Source organism: Pantherophis guttatus, chromosome 11, assembly GCF_059756535.1.
Source record: "Pantherophis guttatus breed Tessera chromosome 11, ASM5975653v1, whole genome shotgun sequence".
NCBI classification, from domain to species: domain Eukaryota; kingdom Metazoa; phylum Chordata; class Lepidosauria; order Squamata; family Colubridae; genus Pantherophis; species Pantherophis guttatus.
In genome coordinates, this window is record NC_142073.1 from 1,894,805 (window position 1) to 1,917,691 (window position 22,887).

General features: G+C 53.9%; 1 protein-coding gene across 2 annotated transcripts in view; it reads left to right on the top strand.

The window, feature by feature from the left end:
- The first annotated feature begins 425 nt into the window (after positions 1–425).
- GSE1 (Gse1 coiled-coil protein) overlaps positions 426–22,887 on the top strand; it is a 243,324-nt gene continuing 220,862 nt past the window's right edge. Inside the window, exon 1 of one of the 2 annotated variants that reach the window (XM_060682474.2) lies at positions 426–2,877. In XM_060682474.2, the coding sequence (XP_060538457.2) occupies positions 754–2,877 (2,124 nt within the window). In that variant the 5' untranslated portion in view covers positions 426–753. The remainder of the gene's footprint in view (positions 2,878–22,887) is intronic. The other variant, XM_034426570.3, reaches the window with a different exon arrangement.

The window sequence follows — 22,887 nt, forward strand, 5'->3', positions numbered from 1 at the left end:
GTGGGGTGACCTTCCTGTCCCCCGCCCGCGCCCCCGGGTCAGACCTCCGACCAGCCCCTGCTTTCCGCTCCCTCTTGCCCCCGGTCTGCTCAGGTTACTTGTCCCCCTCCAGGCTGCAAAGATGCGCCCCAGTCCCAGCCCCTCCTCAGTCGGCCCTTGGAGGCTGCTGCTCGGGAGGAGAGGGCCGGGCTCCGCTGCGGGTCCAAGGGCAGCCCCCTCCCCGCCTCCCCCGGGGCATTTCCTCTCGGCGTCAAGGAGGCGCAGCGGCGGGAGTGGGGGGGAGCAGCGGCGTCCCTCCTGGCCTTGGCGGGCGGCCCGGCCCTCCCCACCTCCTGCAACCTCGGCCGGGGGGGGGAGCGAGGAGCCGGCTCCGGCGGGCGCGGGGCTTGGCTGGCTGGGAAAGCGCGGCTGGTGGTGCGGAGACCCTCCTCCGGGAGGGAGGGGGCCGGGCAGCAGCCAGCCAGCCAGCCGGCGCGATGGCGCTTCCGAGTTCGCAGCCAAACTTTGCACAGGCGGCGGCGGCGGCGGCGGTTCCTCGGGCCGGGCGAAGGGCACGCTAGAGCGGCCGCAGCAGGACAACCCGCGCCAGTCCCGGAGCCTCCCCAGCGCCGGCGGAGCAGCAGCAGCAGCAGCAGCGCCGCCAACTCCCCGCCCCGCTCGCTCCGGCCGCCCGGCGCCTTGCAAGATGAGCGGCCGGCCCGGGGGCGCCTCTTCCAGCCGCCGCCGCCGCCGCCGCCGCTCCTCCCGGGCAAGATGAGCTGCTCTCCGCGGAAGGAGGCGCCGGTCTCCCGCAAGCAGCGGCTGATGGCCGCGCTGGCCCCCCCGCCCGCCGCGCCGCTCTGCTGCTTCGTGTGCGGCGGCGGCATCGGCCGGGGCAAGGAGCTGCGCCTGCAAGTGCGCCCGGCCCGCGCCCACCAGCCCTTCTTCCCCTTCCTGCAGCAGCAGGAGCCGGCGCCCGGCGCGCGGGAGGTGAGCGCCGAGGGCTGCGCCCTGGTCTGCGCCGTCTGCCGCTGCTTCCTGGCCGAGCAGTGGGACGCCTTCGAGCGGGCGCGGACGCCGGTGGAGAAGCGCATGTACTGGCTCAAGCGGCCCCACCAGTGCGAGGGAGCCGCGGGGGCGGCGGGCGGCGGGCTCGGCCGGCCGCCGCAGGAGTGGAACCTCGCCTACGCGCTGGGCACGGACGGCGGCGGCCCCGACGACCCCCGCGCAGAGCCCGCGGCCGCGCCGCCCGACGACGACTCCCTCTCCTCGCTCTCGGACGCCGAGACCCTGTCGGAGCCCGAGCCGCGCTTCCCCGCCAGCCCCGAGGAGCGGAAGAGGCCGGGCGCGCCTCTGCCCGCTCGGCCCCGCCAGGGGAGCCAGCTGCGGCCGGCCCCGGAAGAGGCGGCGGCGGCGGCGATCCCCTTTCACCCGGGGAACGGGCTGCCACTGGCTCCCAAGCCTCGCAGGAAGCGGCCGCGGCCGGTGCGGCGCCGGGCAAGCGGGGAGCCTCTGTGGAGCGCGCCCATGGACGGCTTGGGACGGCCCGGCTTGGAAGCGAGGCGAGCGGAGGGGGCGCCGTCCGACCGCTGCTCGTCGGAGGAGAGCGAGATCAACATCACCAGCGACGAGGAGCCCCGGACGGCGCCCAGCAGCGGCGGCAGCAGCAGCAGCACCGGGGCAGCCTCGGCGAGGGGGGCCGGCCTGGCCTGCTACGTCTGCGGCTCCCCCCTGGCGCCGGGCTCGCAGCAGCGCATCCACGTGCAGAAGCAGGAGAGAGCCTCGACGGCGCCCTTCTTCCCCTTCCTCTGGCTGCACAGCCCACCGCCCGGCGCCCTCCCGCTCAGCCCCGCCGGCAGCGCCCTGGTCTGCCCTGCCTGCCACGCCTCCCTCATGCAGCAGTGGCACAGCTTCGAGGGCGCCGACGTGCCCGTCCTGCAGCGGCTCTACGTGGTGCCCCTGGCGGCCGCCCAGCCCCGGAGGGCCGGGCTGACCAGAGAGGAAGGGCCCCCGGGGGCCCCGCTGCCCCGCTCGCCAGAAGTCTGCTACCTCTGCGGGGAGGACTGCACCCAGGACTGGCGCCCCGTCTCGGCCAAAGCCCCCAACGGCAGCTCCAAGGCAGCCATGCACTTCCCCTTCCTCAGCCACCTGCCCTGCCCGCCGCGGGCCAAGGGGCCGGACCAGCGCTGTCAGGTGCGCAGCTGTCCCCGCTGCTACCTGGTACTGCAGGACTTGTGGGCCACTTACCGCGCCTGTCGCAACGAACAATGCATCACTTCCGTGCAGAGCTTCCTGGGCAGGTACCAGCAGGTCTTTGCCGCTGTTGGGGAGGCTGAGGCCATGGCCAGGACCCCAAGCTTGACCCAGACAGGCCTGACCTCCGGCTGCTACATCTGCGGTGCCCAGCTGGGCCCTGGCAAGGAGTTCCAAGTCAGTGTCAACCCTGCTGCGGGCCGCTTTGGTGAAAAGGAGCCCTTTTTCCCTTTCCTGGCAGTCTATCCGCCAGCTCCACGGGCCAGGCCAGCCGACGCCACAGGGATCGTGGCCACCTGCATGCTGTGCTACCACGACCTCCTGGCCCAGTGGCTGCAGCATGAACAGGGCAGCGCCCAGCACCCCAGCAGCGCCTGGTCCCGCCAGTACAAGGTGGACACCTTTGCTTGCTTCTTCTGCCGTCAAGAGAAGAAACGGCACCTTGGATTAAGAGCGGTGCCAGTGACCCGGCTGCCCGTCTTCTTGGGCTCCTTCCGGGGTCCAGGCACCTTGCTGGTGGACGATGGCAAGCGGCTGACCATTGGCGCTTGCCCCGAGTGCGCTGTGCTGGTGCTGGCAGGCAAATCAGCCGTGGCCAGGGATCTTTTGGCTCTGCCCACAACTGCGCCTCTGTCTCTCCAAAAGGTAAGCTTCTGGGTGGCCTTCTGATGGGACCTGATTCCTTGGCACTTCCGTTGGGAAGGCCGTGCCAGGCTGGGAGCCTTTGAGCCAAGATGTATCTCCAGCATCAAAGTTCAGGCAATGAATTTCTGTCCAGTGTGTGAGGACGCTGGAGCGTGTTACTACAAGAATACTTACGTTACTACAACATAAGTGCCCAAAGTTGACAAGACTTGTTTTTAAACAGGGTTGCTGCTCTGGTTTTGCATCCTGATCCTTTGGACCCTCCCCCCCCATTGCTTTCTAGCTCGGTGCCATGCATCGTTTCTGGAGTCCCCAAAAGGTGCTTTTTCAAGAGGCAACTGGTCTTTCTGAAAGTGCAGTTGCCTCTTGAAAAAGCACCTTTGGGATAACTGTGACCTGGAGACACCGTTTCTGGAGGGAGCCGAGAAAGGAGTAGGTGGGTCCCGTTTTGCCGGTCCATCTCGAGTCCTGCACAAGGCAGGGGTCCCTTGCAGTGCAATTGCCTAGAAAAGTCTCAAGAGTCACAGTTGGCAGGTGAGGGTTTGAAGGAGATGCGCAGAACTTCCTTTCCGCCTCGTCCTGGGTTTGGGTCTTTTGCAGCAAAGGCTTTACGGCAGGGGTTTTAAACTCAAGGCCTGGGGGCTGGATCCGGCCCATGATTAGATCTGACCCGCAGGGCCACTCTGGAAATAGCGATGGACCGGCCCGCTGTGCCTCTGCCACAAAAATGGAGCTTGGGAGGGCCGCCCGTTTTCGCTGTCAGAGGGTTGCAGGAAGCCATTGCAGCCGAAAACGGAGCTAGGGAGCCCATTTTCTCTGGCAGATTGCTCGGCCCACCACAGGCGCCCCCGAAATGGGTGATGTCGAGCTAGCCATGCCCACCCTGGCCACACCCACTCCAGCCCCCCAAGGTCAAACACAACCCTGATGCGGCCCTCAATGAAATCAAGTTTGACACCCCTGCTTTAAGGGTTGCCTTCCGTTCTTTGCAAGAAAATGGTTTTATTCTTGCAAAGAAAATGGCTCAGCTGTGAAGGCGAGGGGAGCACCAAAGGCAAACCTTGATGGACCCGGCTTGTCTTCCTTCTGGTTGCCCTCTTAAGAGAGCAAACAAGGAGACAAGAGTTCGTAGGGTTCCTTGGCTTGATTGCTCTGAGCAGCATCCTTAGGGGTCTTAGAGAGGGCTGCTCTATTGACCGCAGAGAATACTTTAAAAATAACACACAAACTCACACACACTTACACACACACACTTACACACACACACAGGGCTGCCCTCCCTGCAGTAGACTCCACTCTTCATAACACTCTTCCCAGAGACACCTGTAGTCCTGATCCTGTTCACCTTCCATAATAATGAAAAATGCTTTGGTCCAGGTTGATTGAGGAATGACAGACACCCCACCATGTGGATTATTGAGCCATAGATGTTTCCCCTCTGCTTGTATATTATTGGTTGCCTAGAGACCTTTGCGATAGCGACTTTTATGACCGTGACCAAGTGGAAAGGTCCAGGAATTATGGCCAGCCACCGTGGCCATGAAGGAAGAGCATCTGGGGAGGACCTTGGACAGAAGCTGAGCTCCTCGGATGGCGCTATGGAGGAGGAGCATGAGGAAGGAGAGGCTTCTGGGAGTTTCTCTTCTGCTTTGAAGAACTTTGCAGTCCAGATTGGGGAAGCAGCCTGGTTCACTTAACAACCGGGCTGCTAACTAACTTATCAACTGCAGTGGGTCACTTAACAGCTGTGGCGAGAAAGGTCACAAAAGGGGGCAAAGCTCACTTAAGGAGTGTCCCGCTTAACAGCAAAAATTTGGGGCTCCGTTGTGGTCGTGAACCGAGGACCACTTGGATTTTCATGGCAGGGAGGGAGCTGTTTTTTCTGAAGCCCAGTGAGGATCAACACCTGACTCACTGCTGCTTGCTTTTCTTGCTTTGAGTTTTCCTTTCCCTCCCTGGATAATGTCATGAGTTCACACAGGGCTGTGTGTGTGTGTGTGTGTGTGTGTGTGTGTGTGTGTTTTCTGTGCCAGACCAGGGAACAGGTGGTGCCAGAGGATCCCGGCCCCCTCCCGAAGTCTTGCAGAGCCTTGCCTGTCATCGCACGAATATCAGGCGGGAGACGTCCACATCTGTTTCCCTGCAGCATTTGTCATCGAGAAGGAAGGGGGTGGGAAGCTCCGATAAAGGCCGGCTTGCACCCTGAAGCCCATGGCTCCCTGCCCAACGGAGGAGGGCTCTGCTAGGAAGTCCGGTGGGCTTCTTGTTCCACCAGCAAATAATGCCCCCACTTCGCAACTTTCCGGGAGGGAAGAAACGAAGGGTTGTGGGTCCCAGCCCCGCCGTCCCTCCGCCCTTTGCTCTTTTCACAGATCGCCTGGCTGCCAAACAGCAGTTCCTGCTTATTTTGGCAGCCTGCGTCGGCATCTGTTTCAGGAAAGGCCCGTGAAAAATGGCCCATTCCACTCTGGCCTGACTCACCACAGGCTGCTCTTGACGCTCGCCTTCTGGGGGAAACCGGAGCCCCGTGAAGGGCCCCCGAGTTGGCACAAGACAAGACACCCTTAAAGGGCCAAACGAAGCATTGTGAATGTCAGAAAGCTTCAGGGGAGAGGCTCACCGAAGCCACGCTGTGTGGCCAGGAAGCTCGTTGGCCGTTTGGCTCCTTGGCTGGTTGGATATTTCGGCAGTGCAGCTTTTTCCTGGGTTTCCAGAAAACCTGGGCATCCGGGGTTCAAAGCATTGATCTGTTTATCCAGGCGCCGTTCCAATAATGCACAGCACCCAAGCATGGGATTAAGACCGTCATTGACCCCCAGGGCGGTCACGGAAGGCCACGGATTCATCCAAGCTGGTGTGAGTCTACCTGGTTTCACTGCCCTCTGCTTCCACATTCTTAAGAGCTGGAAACTTGGTTGAAAAGAAAAATTAGGAGCCCAGAACGCTGCCTGGCCGATTGGGGGTCTCTATAACAGGCGTGATTGGCAGCCAAGAAGCACCAGGTCAAATAGCTGTGAGAAGGTTCAGTTGCCATGAAAGGCTGAAAGGCAGCCTTAGGCCTTGGCTCAAAAGCTGCCTGGTCCCCCCTTCCTAAAAAGAGAGATTCTCTTGCATGGGTTTCTAGGACAGAAACTGGGATTTTCAGAAGGAAAATATATGTTGACATTTGTAGCTTCTTGACTGTGATAGGTAGGCTAGGTAGGTAGGTAGGTAGGTAGGTAGGAAGGAAGGAAGGAAGGAAGGAAGGAAGGAAGGAAGGAAAGGAAGGAAGGAAAGGGGACAGAGAGAGGGAGGAAGAAAAGAATGGAAAGAGGGGAGGGTGTGGGAGAAAGGGAAAGGGAAGGAAGGAAAGAAAAGATGAGACGAGGGAGGGAGAAAGAAGGAAGGAGATTAGTTGAGAAAGGGAGAAAGGAGGGAGGGAAGGAGGGAGGAGAGAGGGAGGGAAGGAAGGAAGGAAAGAAGAGCAAGCAAGCTTCTATTTTATACTTATCAAGAGTCAAGGAGATCACTTGATGGTTGGGCCTCGGTGGGCCACGCAGCAAAGTGGGTCTTGATTTAATAGCCCCTCCTAATGGGGCTGAAGACGTGGGGATTTCCTCTTGCGCGCCAATCTCCATGAGGACAATTTGTGGGAAACTGAAGTCATTAAATGGAGAGAAGGGGGAGAATGTGGAGTTCTCCGGTCTGTTGGTGCGGCTGCATTTCCGCTGGTTGGCAGCCAAGCTAATTTCTGCATTTCTGAGCAGACTACAGCCCATCTGCTCTCTTGCTGGCATGGCACACTTACCCACCAAGGCCATTAAGGGCTGCAGTCTTGCAAATCGATGCAAAGGAAGCTGAGCAGACCACCAGGGAGAAGACCCCTCCCCAGCCCACCTGAGTGGAACATAAAGGGGGGGGCATGCCTTTGGTGGAAGCTCAGATGGACTTCACAGGATAGCTGTGGACACCAATGAAGCCAAAAGTATGGAGAAAGGAGTCTGCCAGAAAATGCTTTTGGAACATGAGAATTCTGCTGATATTGGAATTGCTAGATTAGAAGGGGAGGGAGAATGGAGCTACAGTATCTGCCTCCCCCCACCACCCCTCCAAGCAGATAATCCTATGTTTGAAGCCTTAAAACTTTTTTTTTCAAACTTGGCCCCTTTAAGCTGGCTGGGGAATTCTGGGAGTTGATGTCCACCCATCTTAAAACTTCCCAGGGTTGGAAAAACACTGCCCTCAAAGGATCTTTCTGTTGTATAGATCCAGCCAGACAAAACAACTAAATAACAATTTCTCATCTTCCTTCTATTTAGAACGACACAACATTTACAAGACATTTCTGGGAGAGAATTCAGGCGCTGCTTTGGTTGGGGCTAAATGTGAAATAGAGTTTTTTTTAAAGAATCCAGGAAGTGTTCCAAAAGAGGGGGCATCATTTGCACATACCTATAAGTCTACTCCAAAGAAAAGCTTCCCCTCATTGCAGTCACCCCTTTCCCTGCATGCCCAGAAGTGATCAGTAGATTTTGTGCAGCAAATCTCTGCAGCAGTGTGATGTGCAAGATTTCCGTTCCTCAGTTGCATGTAAAATTCTAGGAATTTATAGGGATAACTAGGCTCACTCTTAAGTCTCTTGGCTCCGCTTTTAGATGTTGCTCAAGCAACAAAAAACCTGTTGAAATATTCTCCATTGTCGGTACTGTTGTTTATTCAAAAAGGAAGCGTACAGATTGAGCTGGTTAATTTACCATTATCCTGTTCCTTTTGCCTTTATTTGGGAAACAGGCGTCCCCTGAGCCTGCGTAGATTTCCTGAGATGCAAACTAAATAACAAAAGCCAAAGGAATGAGAGAACATAAGTCTTCAGAGCAACTGATGGATTTAAATTACCTTTTCTTTTGGTGCATCACTGCCCTTTGGAAAACATTTTATTTTATGATTCCAGAGGCTTCAGGGTTGTGGTCCTAGACGGTTAATGACAGTTGGTGGGTTTGATTTTCCTGGAGAGCTTCTCGGCTGTCCACAAGAGAAAATGGTCCTTGGGTGGATTCAAAGCCTGGCACGGGAGCCAACGAAGACACATTGCCCTTTCATGGAGACTTAAAGGAAGGAATTGACCTGTCCGCTAATCTCACTGTTAAGTTGCTGCAACCGTTGCCCTGGCCTGCACAGGCTGCCTTTGTTGTCTTTGGGCTGACTCTTTGGGTTGGGACAAGGGGTGTGGGTGTGGGTGAGAGAGAGAGAGAGAGAGAGAGAGAGACTGACGGACAAACAGACAGACAGACAGGCTGGGGTTTCCTTCTCCAACAGCTGGAAAGGGGAGAAGTCTGCAAAATCTCAAACTGAGAGGACTCGCAGCTGATAGACGCAAAGCTGCTGCAGCAGAATAAGAGAATGCCAGAGCTGGAAGGGGCTTTAGAGCTCTTCTAATCCAGTGTTTCTCAACCGTGGCCGCTGGACGATGTGTGGACTTCAACTCCCAGAATTCCCCAGCCTAGCTGGGGAATTCTGGGAGTTGAAGTCCACACATCGTCCAGCGGCCACGGTTGAGAAACACTGTTCTAATCCAACCACCCGCACAAGACGGAGACCCAATTTTTAGGGTGTGTCAAAATTTTTCAGCTTTCAATTTCCAAACCTTAGGGGTACTCAAACGTCATGACATGCCTTGGGGATTGTAAAGATATTTTGGTTCCTTTAAAATAACTTAGATATGCTTGATAAATAACTACATAAATATCACAACTTTTAAACATTTTGTTTCTTTCATTTGATGCCATTCCAGACAAATGGTTATCCAATCTCTTCTTTAAAACTTCCAGTGTTGGAGCACCCACAGCTTCTGGAGGCAGACGGTTCCACTGGTTAATTGTTCTCACTGTCGGGAAATTTCTCCTTAGTTCTAGGCTGCTTCTCTCCTGGATGAGTTTCCATCCGTTGCTTCTTGTCCTGCCTTCAGATGAAGGCAACACCGATGTCTCACGCTCAAAATTGCACCCACCCTGATGCAAATCTTTCAGAACCACCCTGGCGTTTGACCCGGGCAGGATTCAGCTTCCCGAAACCACTTTCTTTGCTTTTGGGACAGGGGGGCCTAGAACTTTTTCGGAAACTTTCTTTGCTTTGGGACGGCTTTTACTTTTAAGCCTCCTCTCCTTCTGGAAGCCGCTTAGAACCTTCTGGGTTTTCACCAGCTCAGAACCACATGAATAAACGACCCTCATTGATCTTGTTTCAGAAACTCGGCTGCCTGTTGAGTTGCAACTTCAGCCGGGTTTGCCTTGGAGTCGATGCTTTAGATGCCCAGCTGGAAACCAATGCTCTCCTTGCAAAAGCCCCCCCTCACCCCAGCTCTCGGCTCTTGTTTTTCCTTTTCCCGGCTGAAGAGACGGGTCACATGCTTGTCCCGTGGGGCTTCCTGACCCTGCTGGAGGCTGTGTGTGTGTGTGTGTGTGTGTGTGTAGAGGGGAGGGCCACTTTTGCTGCCTCCTTAGGAGTAGATGGGACAAAGGTCTCTTCCTGCAGGGGAACCTTTGCTGCCTGGTTGCAGCTGATGTTGGGGGGGGGCACTCTGGTGGTGCTAATAACAATTGACCCGTCACTGGCACGGATGGTTAAGAGGGGTCCTCTCCTTGTAGACCTTTGTCCTTTGGCCTTGTCTCTGCTGGCTGCAGTCCATCTCTCTTTCTCTCCTCTTTCTCTCCCTCTCTCTGTCTCTTCCTCCCACTGCTGTCCCTCTATCCCTCATTGCTCTCTTTCTCTCTCTCTCTTTTCCCCTCTCCCTCTCCTCTTTCTCTCCTCTTTCTTTCTTTCTCTCTCTTTCTCTTGTCCTCCCCCTGCTGTCCCTCCATCCCGCATCTCTCTTTCTCTCCTCTCTCTCTCTCTCTCTCTTCCTCTCCCTGCTGTCCCCCCATCCCTCATCTCTCTCTTTCTCTCCTCTCTCTCTCTTTCTCTTGTCCTCCCCCTGCTGTCCCTCCATCCTTCATCTCTCTCTCTCTCTTTCTCTTCCTCCCACTGCTGTCCTTCTATCCCTCATTGCGCTCTTTCTCTCTCTCTCTCTTTTCCTCTCTTCTTCTCCTCTTTCTCTCCTCTCTCTTTCTTTCTCTCTCTCTCTCTTGTCCTCCCCCTGCTGTCCCTCCATCCCTCATCTCTCTCTCTCTCTCTCTCTCTTTCTCTTCCTCTCCCTGCTGTCCCTCCATCCCTCATCTCTCTCTTTCTCTCCTCTCTTGCTTTCTCTTCCTCCCCCTGCTGTCCCTCCATCCCTCATCTCTCTCTTTCTCTTCTCTCTCTCTCTTTCTCTTCCTCCCCCTGCTGTCCCTCCATCCCTTGTCCTCCATCAACAGCTGTGTTGTCCAGAAGAAAAAAAAAAGGGGGGGGGAAACTTTTCTGAAAGGACAGCCTACGTGCCTATTTGCATATTTCTGCATGCAGGAGGCTTAGTATGCAAAGCCCCCCTCCCCTCCCCTCCCCGCAGGGGACTTCAGCTGTTCCTCCTCCGTTGATCTCTCCTTCTGCAGCTTGCAACCAGGAGGCAGCTGCCCTCGCTTGGGGACAGACACCGCCCGGGAGGGTGCCTGCCAGGCCTTTCTGGTGCACCGGGGCAGGTTGTGGGTTTGCCAGGCTTTGTGGCTCTGGCCCCCCAAACTGGGGGGGGGAGACTCTTTCTTTTGGCCCCTGGAAAGGCATTGCATGTCCCTCCCATGCTGCACAGCCTTTGGGGGTGGGATTCAGCACCCCTGGAGGAGGAGGACCCCTCCCCCTTTTGAGTTGGACTGGGGTGGAAAATGCCCGGAACGATTTGTCTTTGTTGCCCTTTGAACTTGAACAGGTCAAGAGTGCCTCTTCGCTAGAAGCTGCACAAAGACCTTTAGCCTTTGACTGCTTTGAGGGGCTCGGTTGACCGGCTGCCCTACTTTGTGGGAGGGCAGCATGCAAACCTCTCTCCCCCCCCCTTACAGCCCCTGCCCCCCCCCGCAACATTTCCAGCCTGGGTCAGCTGGCTGAGGGGCGAAGGGTTAAACTCCCCCTCCCTCTTTTGGAGCCCCAGGCAGCATCTTTTGGCTTCACCCTCTGCAAATCCACCCCCTCCCCCATGGGAGACCCACCGGGACCCTCTGGCCAGTGCTGTGCATTCTCAGCACACTCAGCTCCGCCCCTGAGCACCTTTGGCCCCGCCCCTGGGATTGTACGGCTTGCTCGGGGTTGTACAGGTAGTCCTCGATTTACGACCACAAATGGAGCCTAAAATCATGTCTGTTGTTAGGTGAGACCTTGGCTGAGTGAGTTTCGCCCCAACCTTTCTTGCCACCGTTGTTGTTGTTTTTTAAATAAATTTTTATTAGAGTATAAATGTTAAAAAAATGTAACATAACATACACACAACAAACATTTATACAACATATAAACAAAAGAAATTATGTTTCTTTCTTAAGCATTGTTTCAAAGTGGCATTCTGCTTATTATATATTTCCTCACCTCTCCTTAGTGTAATCACATTTTGCCACCGTTGTTAAGCGAATTACTGCAGGGGATAAGTTAGTCATCCGGTTGTTAAGTGAATCCGGCTTCCCGCATGGATTTTGCAGGTTGCTAAAAGGGACACTGCAAACGGTCATAAATATGAGTCAGTTGCCAAATGTCTGAATTTTGGTCACATGTCCATGGGGATGCTTCAGCAGTGAGTCGCTTTTTTCAGTTGTAACTTTGAATGGTCACTAACCGAACCATTGTAAGCCCAGGTCTCTCCCCGTACACCGTCTGGCCCTTCCCTTCCCTGCCTCCGTTTCCTCGGCAGAGCCGTGGGGCGAATTCTCCTCCTTCCCGGTGGTTCCTGGCCAGGCCGAGCTGTGTTTCTCCTCCAGTGCCGTTTTTGGCAGAGGCGCATAGCCGTGTGCAGCCAAAGCATTTTTCTGGCCGGGACGGAGTGGCGGCACAGCCCAGTCCTTTCTCCGCTCCAGGGAGAAGGAAGAGCCAAAACGAGGCTTCCTCGTCCAGAGGCCCTTCCACCTCCCCTGCAGTGGGTCTTTCCTGCCTCCCCCCCCACCCGCTTTTCCTTCCAAGAACAGCCCCCTCCCCCCCCCACAAAGCACATCACTCATTGTCTTTCTCCCTCTGCATTCTTTCCTGCTGCTTTGTGATGGGACGGGTGCCCTTGTGTGAGTTTTTACGATGGGGAAAAAAAAAAGAGAGAGATGCAATTTGCCTTACTTCGCTTTCATCCTTCTTGCCGTTTTCAGTAACAGGAACAGAGTTGGAAGGGACCTTGGAGGTCATCTAGTCCAACCCCCTGCTCACGCAGGAGACCTACACTAGGGATTCAAACTGCCGACCTTTCTGATTGACAAGCTCAGCATCTTAGCCACTGAGCCTCCTCCTTTAGCTGTTGCTTATTGGCCTTCGACCCCCACCCCAAGAGCCCCAAACTCATCTGTGCAGGCTCAAATACGGGCAAGTCCTCGACTTAACAACGGTTCATTTAGTGACTGTTTGAACGGCACTGAAAAAAGTGACTTAGGACCATTTCCCACACTTTTATGACTGTTGTAGCCTCCCCATGGTTACATGGTCAAAATTCAGACGCTAAGCAAGACTTTCGAAGAGCCTCGGTCAGTCTGGGTGGGGGTCTCTCTACCCACAATCCTGTGCAATTGCTCGACGGCGACAATCAGAATTCGCTCTGCCCTCAGTAGCAGTGTAAACGAGTTGGAAGGGACCACGGAGGTCTTCTAGTCCAACCCCCTGCTTGACCTTCTACCTGGACATAGGGCTCTCCAACCTCTCCTTAAAAGCTTCCAGGGATGGAGCCCCCACGAGGGCCCAGCAAAGCATTTTGGCTGAACTTCATCCCCGATGGAGAGGCGTTCTTCAAACTTGGCAATTTTGCAACGGGTGGCCTTCGATTCCCAGAATTCTGGGAGTTGGAAGTCCAGCCCGTCGTAAAGTTGTCAAGTTTGAAGAACAGCCACTCCGGAGAAGCTGAGGAGATGTGAAGGACCATCCTTTGATTCCCTGCGATGGGCCTAATTTGGCCTTGGATCAGCTGTGACACCTGCTCCCTTGCACCCAGGGCCAGATGGGGCCGAAACCCCTTGCCCCCTGCTTGGCCAAGAGGCCACTTTCTTAAATCCCTTCCTTCCCTTTAGACCAGGGGTGAAATGTAAAATTTGTTACTACCGGTTCTGTGGGCGTGGCTTGGTGGGGGGGTGTTTAATGTGACTGGGTGGGCGTGGCCAACTTTTTAAAAAAACTTTTTTAAAAAAACCTCGGCCGAAGAGGTTATAAAACAAATGCTTTTAAAAGCCTCTGACGATCCCAGCAGAGTTGCCTGATCGTCAGAGGCTTTTTTTTTTTTTAACTTTTAAAAGCATTTTTTTGGCCGAAGAGGTGCAGGGATTTTTGCTACTGGTTCTCCGAACCACCCGAAGCCATAGCTACCGGATCGGGCGATCCGGTTGGAACCGGGAGCATTTCACCCCTGCTTTAGACCCCATCTTTGGTGGCGGTTGATGAAAAGAGCCGTGCCTTGGACCAGAGATCCACCGGGGGGATGAAAGTGGTGGCCCCAGAGGGTGGCCCGGTCCGGTTCCCCCTCTGGTTGGAGGAAGGAGGACAGCCACATGGGCTGCTGGGAGCGTTTGGCTGTGAGAGGCACCGGAGGCTCCAGGCAGGCGAGCAGGCGTCCGCGCAGATGGAAACTTGATTACCCACAGCTCAACAGATTGTTTGACTTATTTTAAAATCAAGCAGATGGCTGCAACAGGAGTTTGTTTAAGTTCAGCGCTGAACTGGGCCAGTGGCCAGTGTTCCCGGAGCAGGCCTGCCTGCCAAAAGGACTTGGGTCATCGACAAACCACCTCTCTCTCTCTCCCCCTCTCCCCCCCCGCATGCTACACACACACACACACACACACTCCTCCTCCTCCTCTCTTTCCCGCAGTTCTTCTGTTCTTCGCTTCCCCCTGTTTTCAATGTTTGGCTCCTTCCATGAGAAGCCTCTTCTTTCCTTTCGCAGAGCATAGCACAACAGGGTTGGGAAGGGGACCTTGAAGGTCTTCTAGTCCAACCCCCTGTTTCTGCCCGCCCCCCCTTTTGGGGGGGGGTTGCTTTCGGTTCTAAAAAAGCTTCTTGGATGAGGAGTCCAGTTGCCTTTTGAAAAAGCACCTCTGGGACCCCCTTCCTGGGTTGGAATCGAGGCCTGGGGTTCCCAGACTCCCTCCCCCCATCTTGGGTGCCTGCCCTGGGCCGGCGGGGGTGGGGGGTGGGCAGGCACAGGCTTGCTCCCTTGCAGAAGCCCAGGCTCCTGAGGTACAAGGTGTCCCTCAACCACAGAGTAAGGACAGGAGAGAGTCTTGGGAAGGCGCAGCTTGGCTCAACCTGAAATTCTCGCTGAGCAGCTGACAGGGGATTCGTTGCTGTTGATGGAAGGTGCTGGATTGGAGGGGGGGGGTGACTGGTGGGAAAAGGAAGGGGCCACTGTGGGGGTGGGGGTGAGATGAGATGATGGTTTGATGACATCTGAACCTCGAAACTGGGTTTGTGGAACTCAAATAATATCTAGGTTGCAGTTGGTTGTCTACCTTTTGTACAGCTTTCCTGTGGTTCCTTGAGCGGATTTGCCAGCTCAGCCCCTGCAATTTGTAAAGTGTGATTTACTTAAGCAGGTTGTGGGTACGCAGCGCCTGGAGGCTCCAGCCAACCACACTTTTATAAACCATGGCTTAATGCAGCCAGCTGAATAAACGATGCAAAAGAAAAAAGTTGTTTGGACACACCTTGAGGTCTTTAGGACAGTTGGAGATCCCCGGTATGCAGGTTCCTGCCTGAGCTGAGGGTTGGACTAGAAGACCTCCGAGGTCCCTTCCAACTCGGTTATTCTGTATACTTTCCAGCCCCTGACGACGTCACTTTGCAGCAGGAATGCCATCTATGTGGTCGTTTTTCCCAAAGCCACAATGTGGGGGTGACTCAGTGGAGGCTCCAGCTCCAGTCCTTGTTTGTTTCATCCCAACATGATGAGGAAACGCCAGGCATGAGGTTCACCCGGAGCGAAAACCAAACCCAGCCCTTTATTATGGGTTACCCCAAAGAAGGCGTCTGCTCGGGGTCACCCAAGGACTGGGATGAGTCACACATCAACTTGTCTTCTTCCCTTGCTTTGCCCCACCTGGTGGGAGCATCAAATAGGGAGGCCAAGCCTTCACCCCGGAGCAGGGATGCCCCCCCTCCCACCGATCTCTAACCTGCCCGTAACTCACTAGGTCCCTCTGGAGCAGCTCAAACCTCTGCCCTCTTCCTCGCCTACTTCCAACATCTGTTCCTTCCTGCCATGAGATCCCCCAGATGTCCATCCGGCTTGATCTGAAGGTGGCTTCTTAACCCAGATAATCCAGATCAGCCTTTTCCCCAATCCGGGTTGTGTCTGCAACTTGCAGCCTTAAAACCCCGGAGCAGATCAGGTTGGAAAGAGGGGAGAGCGGAGCTTCTCAATCCCAGCAGCTCCAAGATGGGTGGGCTTCACTTCCTAGCAAGTGGGGGGGAGGGGAGAGGATTCTGGGAGTTGAAGTCCACCCATCTTCAATTGAGGTTGAGAAAAACTGTGCCTTAGAGCCTTCTAAGAGAGATTTCCAGTGCAGCTAAACCCTTTTGCAAAGTCGTGCTAGTTTCTCGCCTGGGCTGACATTCTTTTGGGGACCCCAGCCCCAGCCTGTGTCCATGTGGGCCTGGAGGGACCCTTTTTTGGCTCTTAATCTAGAGCCGTTTATCATCAGCAGATAAGGAAGGAAGGAAGGAAAGAAGGAAGGACGAGAGAGAAGGGAGGAAGGGAGGAAGGAAGGGGAAGGGGGAGAGAGGGAGGAAGGAAGGGAGGAAGAAAGGAAGGAAAGAAGGAAGGACGAGAGAGAAGGGAGGAAGAGAGAAAGGAAGGGGGAAGGGGAGAGAGAGGAAGAAAGGGACAAATAGAAGGAAAGGAAGGGAGGAAGGAAGGAAGGAAGGAAGGAGAGGGAGGGAGGAGAGCTGGGCAGGCAGGCGAGGTGCAGTAGCGGCGGTGAGGCTGGCTCAGAAACAGGCCTGCCTTTTTCCAACGTGTTTGCAAATCCCCACCAGCTGGGGGGATTAGAGGCAGCATCTGGCTTGCTTTATAATATTTAAAACAAAGAGGGTTGCAGGCGCCGAGATGGGGCAGGCGGTGATTGGAAGGCTGCTGGAAGAGGTGAAATGCTGGGAAAATATGCGGTGATAACAGCAGACACAACCCCCCCTTCTTTTATTCCCCCCCCTCTTCCATGGGGCTTTTTAGTGGCCCATAAAGCAGACTTGAGCTGAGCTGGCTTCATTGGCAAGGACTCAACTGAGAAAGGAGGGGGGGGGGGCCAGGGGCAGCGGCCGACTGGGACTGTCAGGCAGGCCAGCCTCCCTTTTGTGGAAGGAGCAAGCTCCTATGAACGCGTGCAGAGTGCCTTCCTCCCTTCCTGACCTGTTTGGGACCCTGTGGGGTGGAAGGATTCCGCTCAGCTGATGTGCCTTGGACCCACCAATGGTCTACCTCTTCAGTTGCAAAGCTAGGAAGATGCACAAACAGATGCCTCTATCGGAACGTTAACAGAATAACAAGAGTTGGAAGGGACCTTGGAGGTCTTCTAGTCCAGCCCCCTGTTCAAGCAGGAAACCCTGCCTACATCATTTCAGACAAACGGTCTGATCTCTTCTTAAAAACATCCAAGGATGAAGCGCCCACAACTTCCGAAGGCAGGTCGTTCCTCACCGTTAGGAAATTTCTGCTTCTAGGTTGGACCTCTCCTTGAATAGTTTCCATCCCCTGTTTCTTGTCCTGCCCTCTGGTCCTTTGGACAATCGAATAGAATAACAAGGTTGGAAGGGACCTTGTAGGTCATCTAGTCCAACCCCCTGCTCAATCTTGGGGTTGAAGCCCCACTTCTTTGTGGCAGCCCCTCAAATATTGGAATGTTGCTGTCGTGTCACTCCCAGTCAGTGGTGAAATCCATTTTTTTTTTACTACTGGTTCTGTGGGCGTGGCTTAATGGGCGTGGCAGGGGAAGGATACTGCAAAATCTCCATTCCCACCCCACTCTGGGGCCAGCCGGAGGTGGTATTTGCCGGTTCTCCGAACTGCTCAAAATTTCCGCTACCGGTTCTCCAGAACCTGTTGGATTTCACCCCTGGTCCTAGTCCTTCTTTTCATTAAAGATGGTTGCTCGTGATAAGAGGATGTCCCACCATCCCATTTAGAAGAGGGTCTTTCAAATCCAATTTTGAAGATGGCGGTTCTTGGTATTTGCGGCACAAGCCAAGATGGCTTGGCCCAGGTTAGAGTGCCTTCCATTGGAGCAGAACTTTGCAGAACACAGTTTGACAGAGGCCAGGAAACCCAGTTTGCCTGAGGATCCTTGGATAAGTTGGGGGCCTCTGACTTGGTTCACCCCCTCCTCTAAGCCAGCCTCTCTCCTGAAATTTACTTTTTCCAAAGGCTGAATTTGGACAGCGGTTCCAGGGTTATCCCCTTTGGCCTGGAGCAGGGGTCTCCAACCTTGGCCACTTTAAGCCTGGAGGACTTCAATTCTGAGAGTTGAAGTCCACCAAGAACTTCTGGAGTTGAAGTCCACCCAGTGTTTGAGAAAAAACACTGTGCTGGAGCTTATTTGGCTGTGCATGATAGGTGAATCCCTGCATGAAGCCAATAAAACACAGCATGATGTGTGAACGAGACCCAGGTGGCTTGTTAAACAAATTGAGTTCAAGCTAACCCTGGCTTCGCTCTCAAGCCGCCTTTGTTTTGCCCTTGGACAGGAGAGAGAGAGAGAGAGAGAGAGGATCGAGTCCTCCCCACTTTTAAGCCACAACATCCTGCAAAAACCAACCGGCCTTTTTCCTACCCGGGTTGCAGGGAGATCTTTGCCCCTTTTCCTCTCTGCCCACGGCGCCAGGGGCAGCATGGGCAACGGTGCCCCCCTCCTGCATCTGCCTCCCCTCCACCCTGGGACCCCGGCCGGCCCCCTTGGTGCCGTTCAAAGGAAGCCTCTTATTCTGAGGCAGTGGGGGGTGGGGAGGGAAGCAGGCAGGGGATCCAATGGTGGCAGTGAGCCCGGGGTTTTGCTAAGATGCTTATTTTTCACCACTTTCCCCCCCCTCTTTCTCTCTCTCTCTCTCTCTCTCTCTCGATGCTTGAAGAATTCAGGAAGCCGAAGCGCAGCTTGTGCCAAGCCAGAGCTGTGCGGCTGCCAAAACTCAGCCTGTTTGCTCGGCTTGCTGGAGCCAGGGACTGACCTTGTTAGCTTAGAGGGCAGCTGCCTTATTTATGCAAACATCTGGTGCGAGGAAAGCCGGATAGGGCTCTCACTGTCTCCTTGCGCCTGACTTTGCGTTACCTTGCAGGAATGCCGCGGGGGGGGGGCGGTGGCGGGCTGGGGGGGGGAGAGAGAGGCAGGCGGCACAGCTCCAAGAGGCTGGGAGCAAAGAGGGTGGGAGGCTGTCTCTCTCTCTGTGTGTGTGTTTGTGCATATGTGCGGAGGGTGAATCTGTGGGTGGTTTGACTGGAGCTTCTCTCTCTGCCGCAACCTTGCTCCAGCAAGATGGATCTGGATTGCATTTTACAGCTTTCCGCCCTTAAAAAAATAGCTCTATTTTCCCCTCGGTAGGGCTGCCGAGGTAACAGGTAGTCCTCGGCTGACAACAGTTTTGTTTAGAGACCGTTCGAAGTTACGACGACGCTGAATGGAGTTACAGAGGCAAACAGCAGGATGGAGACGAACCAAGGAGAGAAGCAACCTGGAATTAAGGAGAAACTTTCTGACAGGGAGGACAATTAATCCGTGGAATCAGTTGCCTCCGGAAGTTGAGGTTGCTCCATCACTGGAGGCTTTCAAGAAGAGATTGGACAGCTTTGTCTGAAATAGCACAGGGTCTCCTGGTTGAGCAGGGGGGCTTGGACTAGAAGACCTCCAAGGTCCCTTCCAGCTGATTGATTGATTGAAAAAAGTGACGTGTGATCATTCTTCACACTTATGACCATTACAGCGTCCCCGGGGTCACGTGACCAAAATTCAGACCCTTGGCAACTGACTCATTTATGACGGTCGCAGTGTCCCCCTTTCGCGACCTTCTGAGAAGCAAAGTCAATGGAGAAGCCAGATTCACTTAGCAACTGCATTAACTTAACAACTGCAACTAACAATTGTAAAAAAATGGGACAAAGCACTGTTGAGCCCAGAATTTCTGTTGCTGAGCGAGACAGTTGTTGCCTCGCTCAGCAACAGAAATTTTTGAGCTCCATACTGGTTGTAAGTCAAGGACTACCTGTGTGCAGACTCCAACTCCCAGAATCCCCCAGCCAGCATGCTGAATCCTGGGAGTTGAAGTCCACAAACTTATTGAGGTTGGGAAACATGGATTGAATTCATGTAGGCTGCTAGCCTCTTCTGTGTGGCTTTTGTGGGTCTGGCCCCCTTGCAGTTTTCACCCCCTCCCCCCTTGCAAGGGGACAAAGCCTTGGAAAGTGGGATGGGGGGGGAGGGGCAGGAGAAGTCCGGAGAAAGAGGGACAATCTCTGGTGTTTTCCTTTCTCTCCCTATCTGGGGCACTTTGTTGTGGCTGCGTGGAGCCCCGAACGGGGAAGGGCAGGAATGCTTACAATCTTCCCCCAAGAGTGCCGCTGTCCCCCTCCAACAACCGAAGACCAGCTGCCTCTGATTTCCACCAAATTCCTTTCTCTCTGGCTCCCCACAGCCCCCCCTCCAGCCCCCCTCTGTCCTGCCCGGGAGAGTCCGCAGCCTCATTGTCTAAAGCTCCCGAAATGATTTATCTGGAAGATTCCTGGAGTCACAGGTCAAGGGGAAAAAAAAAAAAATCAACGCTTTTTCCATCAAGAGTGGGAGAAGAGTTTGGCTCTATTATTCTTCCTTCCCCCACTTTCTTCCTAGTGTGCATGTAGAAAAACCTCCCCTTGCAAACTTCTGAGGTGAAGAAATTCCTGATGTGAGGGTCGGTCAGTGCCCAGGGGTGGGAGCCGCAAATGCAGATGATCCCTAGGTAAACCTGAGACACCCCCCTTTCTCCCCCCCCAGGATTACTCTTCTTGCATGCTTTTAATTCCTTTTATTATTATTACTTTTTTTAAAAAAAATAAACGAGCCCTCAGCTCTGCAGGGAGCTCTAAATCTTCCTTGCTCAGGGGGTCAGCACAGTGTGATTATGTATTGTAGGGCTGCAAAGGAAGGCTGCCTGGGGTTACAGCTGAGTCCTCCAGCCTCTTCGGTTTGGGGGCTGGGTTGGGGCTACGAAGACCCCCCCCCTCTCCCATATCTCTGCCACTGCTCAATTGGTTCTGCTCGGAAGCCGTTGCCGCAATTCACAGCTCCACTTCATTAGTGCTGCGGGGGGAGAGAGAGAGAGAGACCCGAATGGTTCCCTGGTGTCCCCATTTCATTTGGATTCGGTGTTTTTATTTTTATTTTTAATTTTTTTTAAAGTTTTTTATTTTCAAAAAACAAAAACAAAACGCAATATAAAAACCATTATCATTCTATACAATCAAAGACACTGTAACAGTCGGTGTCGTTGTTTGTGCTCCTCCTCTCTTCAATTTATCACTAAACACGCTAACTTATTTTCAAAATATTTCAACATCCATTTATATCATAATTATTTCCAGTTCTTATTCTCTATCCATTGATAAAATAAATCCCACATCAAATAATATTGTCTATCTTCCTGCTCTCTTATTTCAAATGTCAGTTTGCTCATTTCAGCACATTCCATCATTTTCTTAATAATTTCTTCATCATTAGGTAACTTTTCTCCTTTCCAGTTTGTAGCAAATACAATTCTGGCTGCTGTCAAGAGATTCACGATTAAATATTGCAGAGCTTCGGTGTTTTTATGATGCCCGAGGTCAAGAAGCTTGGCCTGATCTCAACCCAGTTGGCTGGTCTTTCTTTACCCCCCCTCCCAAAAAAAAAATTTAAAGAAAGGATGTCCCATTTTGCTCACGGAGGCCTGACCCAGCTAGCAAACTTGATAGAGGTTTGCAAAGCAGTTGTAAAACAATGCACAATCTTTTTTTTTTTAAAAAAAAACCATCAGTTGCATACAGGTATGGGCGCCATCTTGACTTTTTTGCCCCCTGGCTCGCTGGTGGCCTCTAGTTGTCCAGCTTTAAAGCAAAAACAGAGCCAGTTGGTGTTTGTTGAGGGATCGTGGGGACCATGGGGATGCTATGACGGTCATATGTGCGAGGAGCTGTTGTAAGGGACCTTTTCTTCAGTGCTGTTGTAACTAAATGAATGGCTGTAAGGCGAGAACTACGGTACCTCTGCTCTTTATCATAGTTCATCATGGTTGCTAATATAAGATTTTTTACTATTCCATTTGCCAAATCAAAGGACCGTCAGCATGAATATCAAATGACAGAATAGCAGAGTTGGAAGGGATCTTGGAGGTCTTCTAGTCCAACCCCCTACTTAAGCCCTAAAGGCTAAACTATTTCAGACAAACGGCTGTCCAATCTCTTCTTCAATGAAAACGAACAAACCCAGTTGATGGAGCACCCACAATTTCTGGAGGCAAGCCGTCCCCCTGTTTTAATTGTTTTCACGGTCAGGAAATTTCTCCGTACTTCTAGTTGGTTGGTTCCACCCAGAACTTCTCGTTCATTGCATGAGCCTTCTGCTACAGTCCTAAGCCAGCTCTGTCTTAGCATCCTCAACGTTATTTTGCGTTTTGTATTTCCTGTTCTCCAAAAGAGTTTCCAGTCAACCTGATGGCCACCAAGATTATGAGCTGCATTCCTGCCAGGAAACTTCTCCCGCTGTCCTCCTCTGGCTAGAGCTGGTCAGGCAGACCTGAGGCAAAGCAGCCGGACTTTCTCTTGGGAAGGTTGTTCGGGGTGGAGGAATGTTCTGTCCGTCAAGGAGGCTTCCCTCGTCTCCCCATCTTTGGGAGGCCTTAAATGCTTTGGGGGCAGGTGGAGAAAGCAGGATGTTGAGGGTCAAAGTCCTGCCTCCCTTACTGCCACAAGGACATTTGGCTGGTCTGTCCCGGATGGTCATATAGGAGGGTAAACAGAAGCATTTGGCCTAAAGCCCACATCCGGGACCTCGCTCTCGCTCGCTCTGACATCTGCAATCTGCTGCAGGCGGTGGACAAGCGGCCAAAGGGGCTGAGAACCCTGACTGCAAAAATGGGAGGGAGCTCATTGGGGGGGCATTGCAGAGGGACAGAGAAGAGGGGCTTTCCAACAGGAAAGTGGCTGCAGCTCCTTGCCGTGGTCATCCTCTGGGCCCAACCCTTCCTTGTGCAAAAAACATGGTTGATTTGTTGAACCAGGGCTTAGTAGAAGCTCAAAGACTCTTCCTTTTGAATTGGTTCTCCTAGGCTCTTGCAAAACAGTTGGTGTAATGACTCCCACCCGGCACTAGGGGGCGCCAACATGCCACAGAGGCACAGCAGCCCACACTAGGGGGCGCTAATTCTCCTCCTCTTCCCTTTTCTCAGCTTCATTTTTTCTCAGTTTAAGAAAATTGTTTTGCTTGTTGCATCGGGGTTCTTACCCCCCCACACCCCGCCTGTCCCCTCACCGCTTGAAGGTCGCTCCCCCCCTGTCAGCATAGAGGGACCTTGGGGAACTGACCGCAGCAGAACCTATTGGCATTTCTCATCCAGGGGAGCCTGGCTTCCCGCCCCTTCGGATGCCCCTGGCGAAAACCTTGGGCTTTCATAATCCCCCCCCGAGACATTATTAGCAGATGTTTCAGCCATGATGTATGCCATCTCCCCCCCCACACCCGCCCCCAATTGTGCCTCTTGTCCCTCCCATCCTCTTCCCAGCTGCTTGCAAGAAACAGGATCTTAAGCTGGGCTGGAAGCTGCTGGTTTCCCCAACTCTGTTCTGCCTCCCCCCTTTCCTTCAGGCCCAGCTGGGCACCGATCCTTGCCTTGCTGGTGGGCTGCGGCTTGAATTGGAATTCACCTTTTTTTTTTTTTGCCGGAAGAGATCCGATTGGGATTTATTTACCG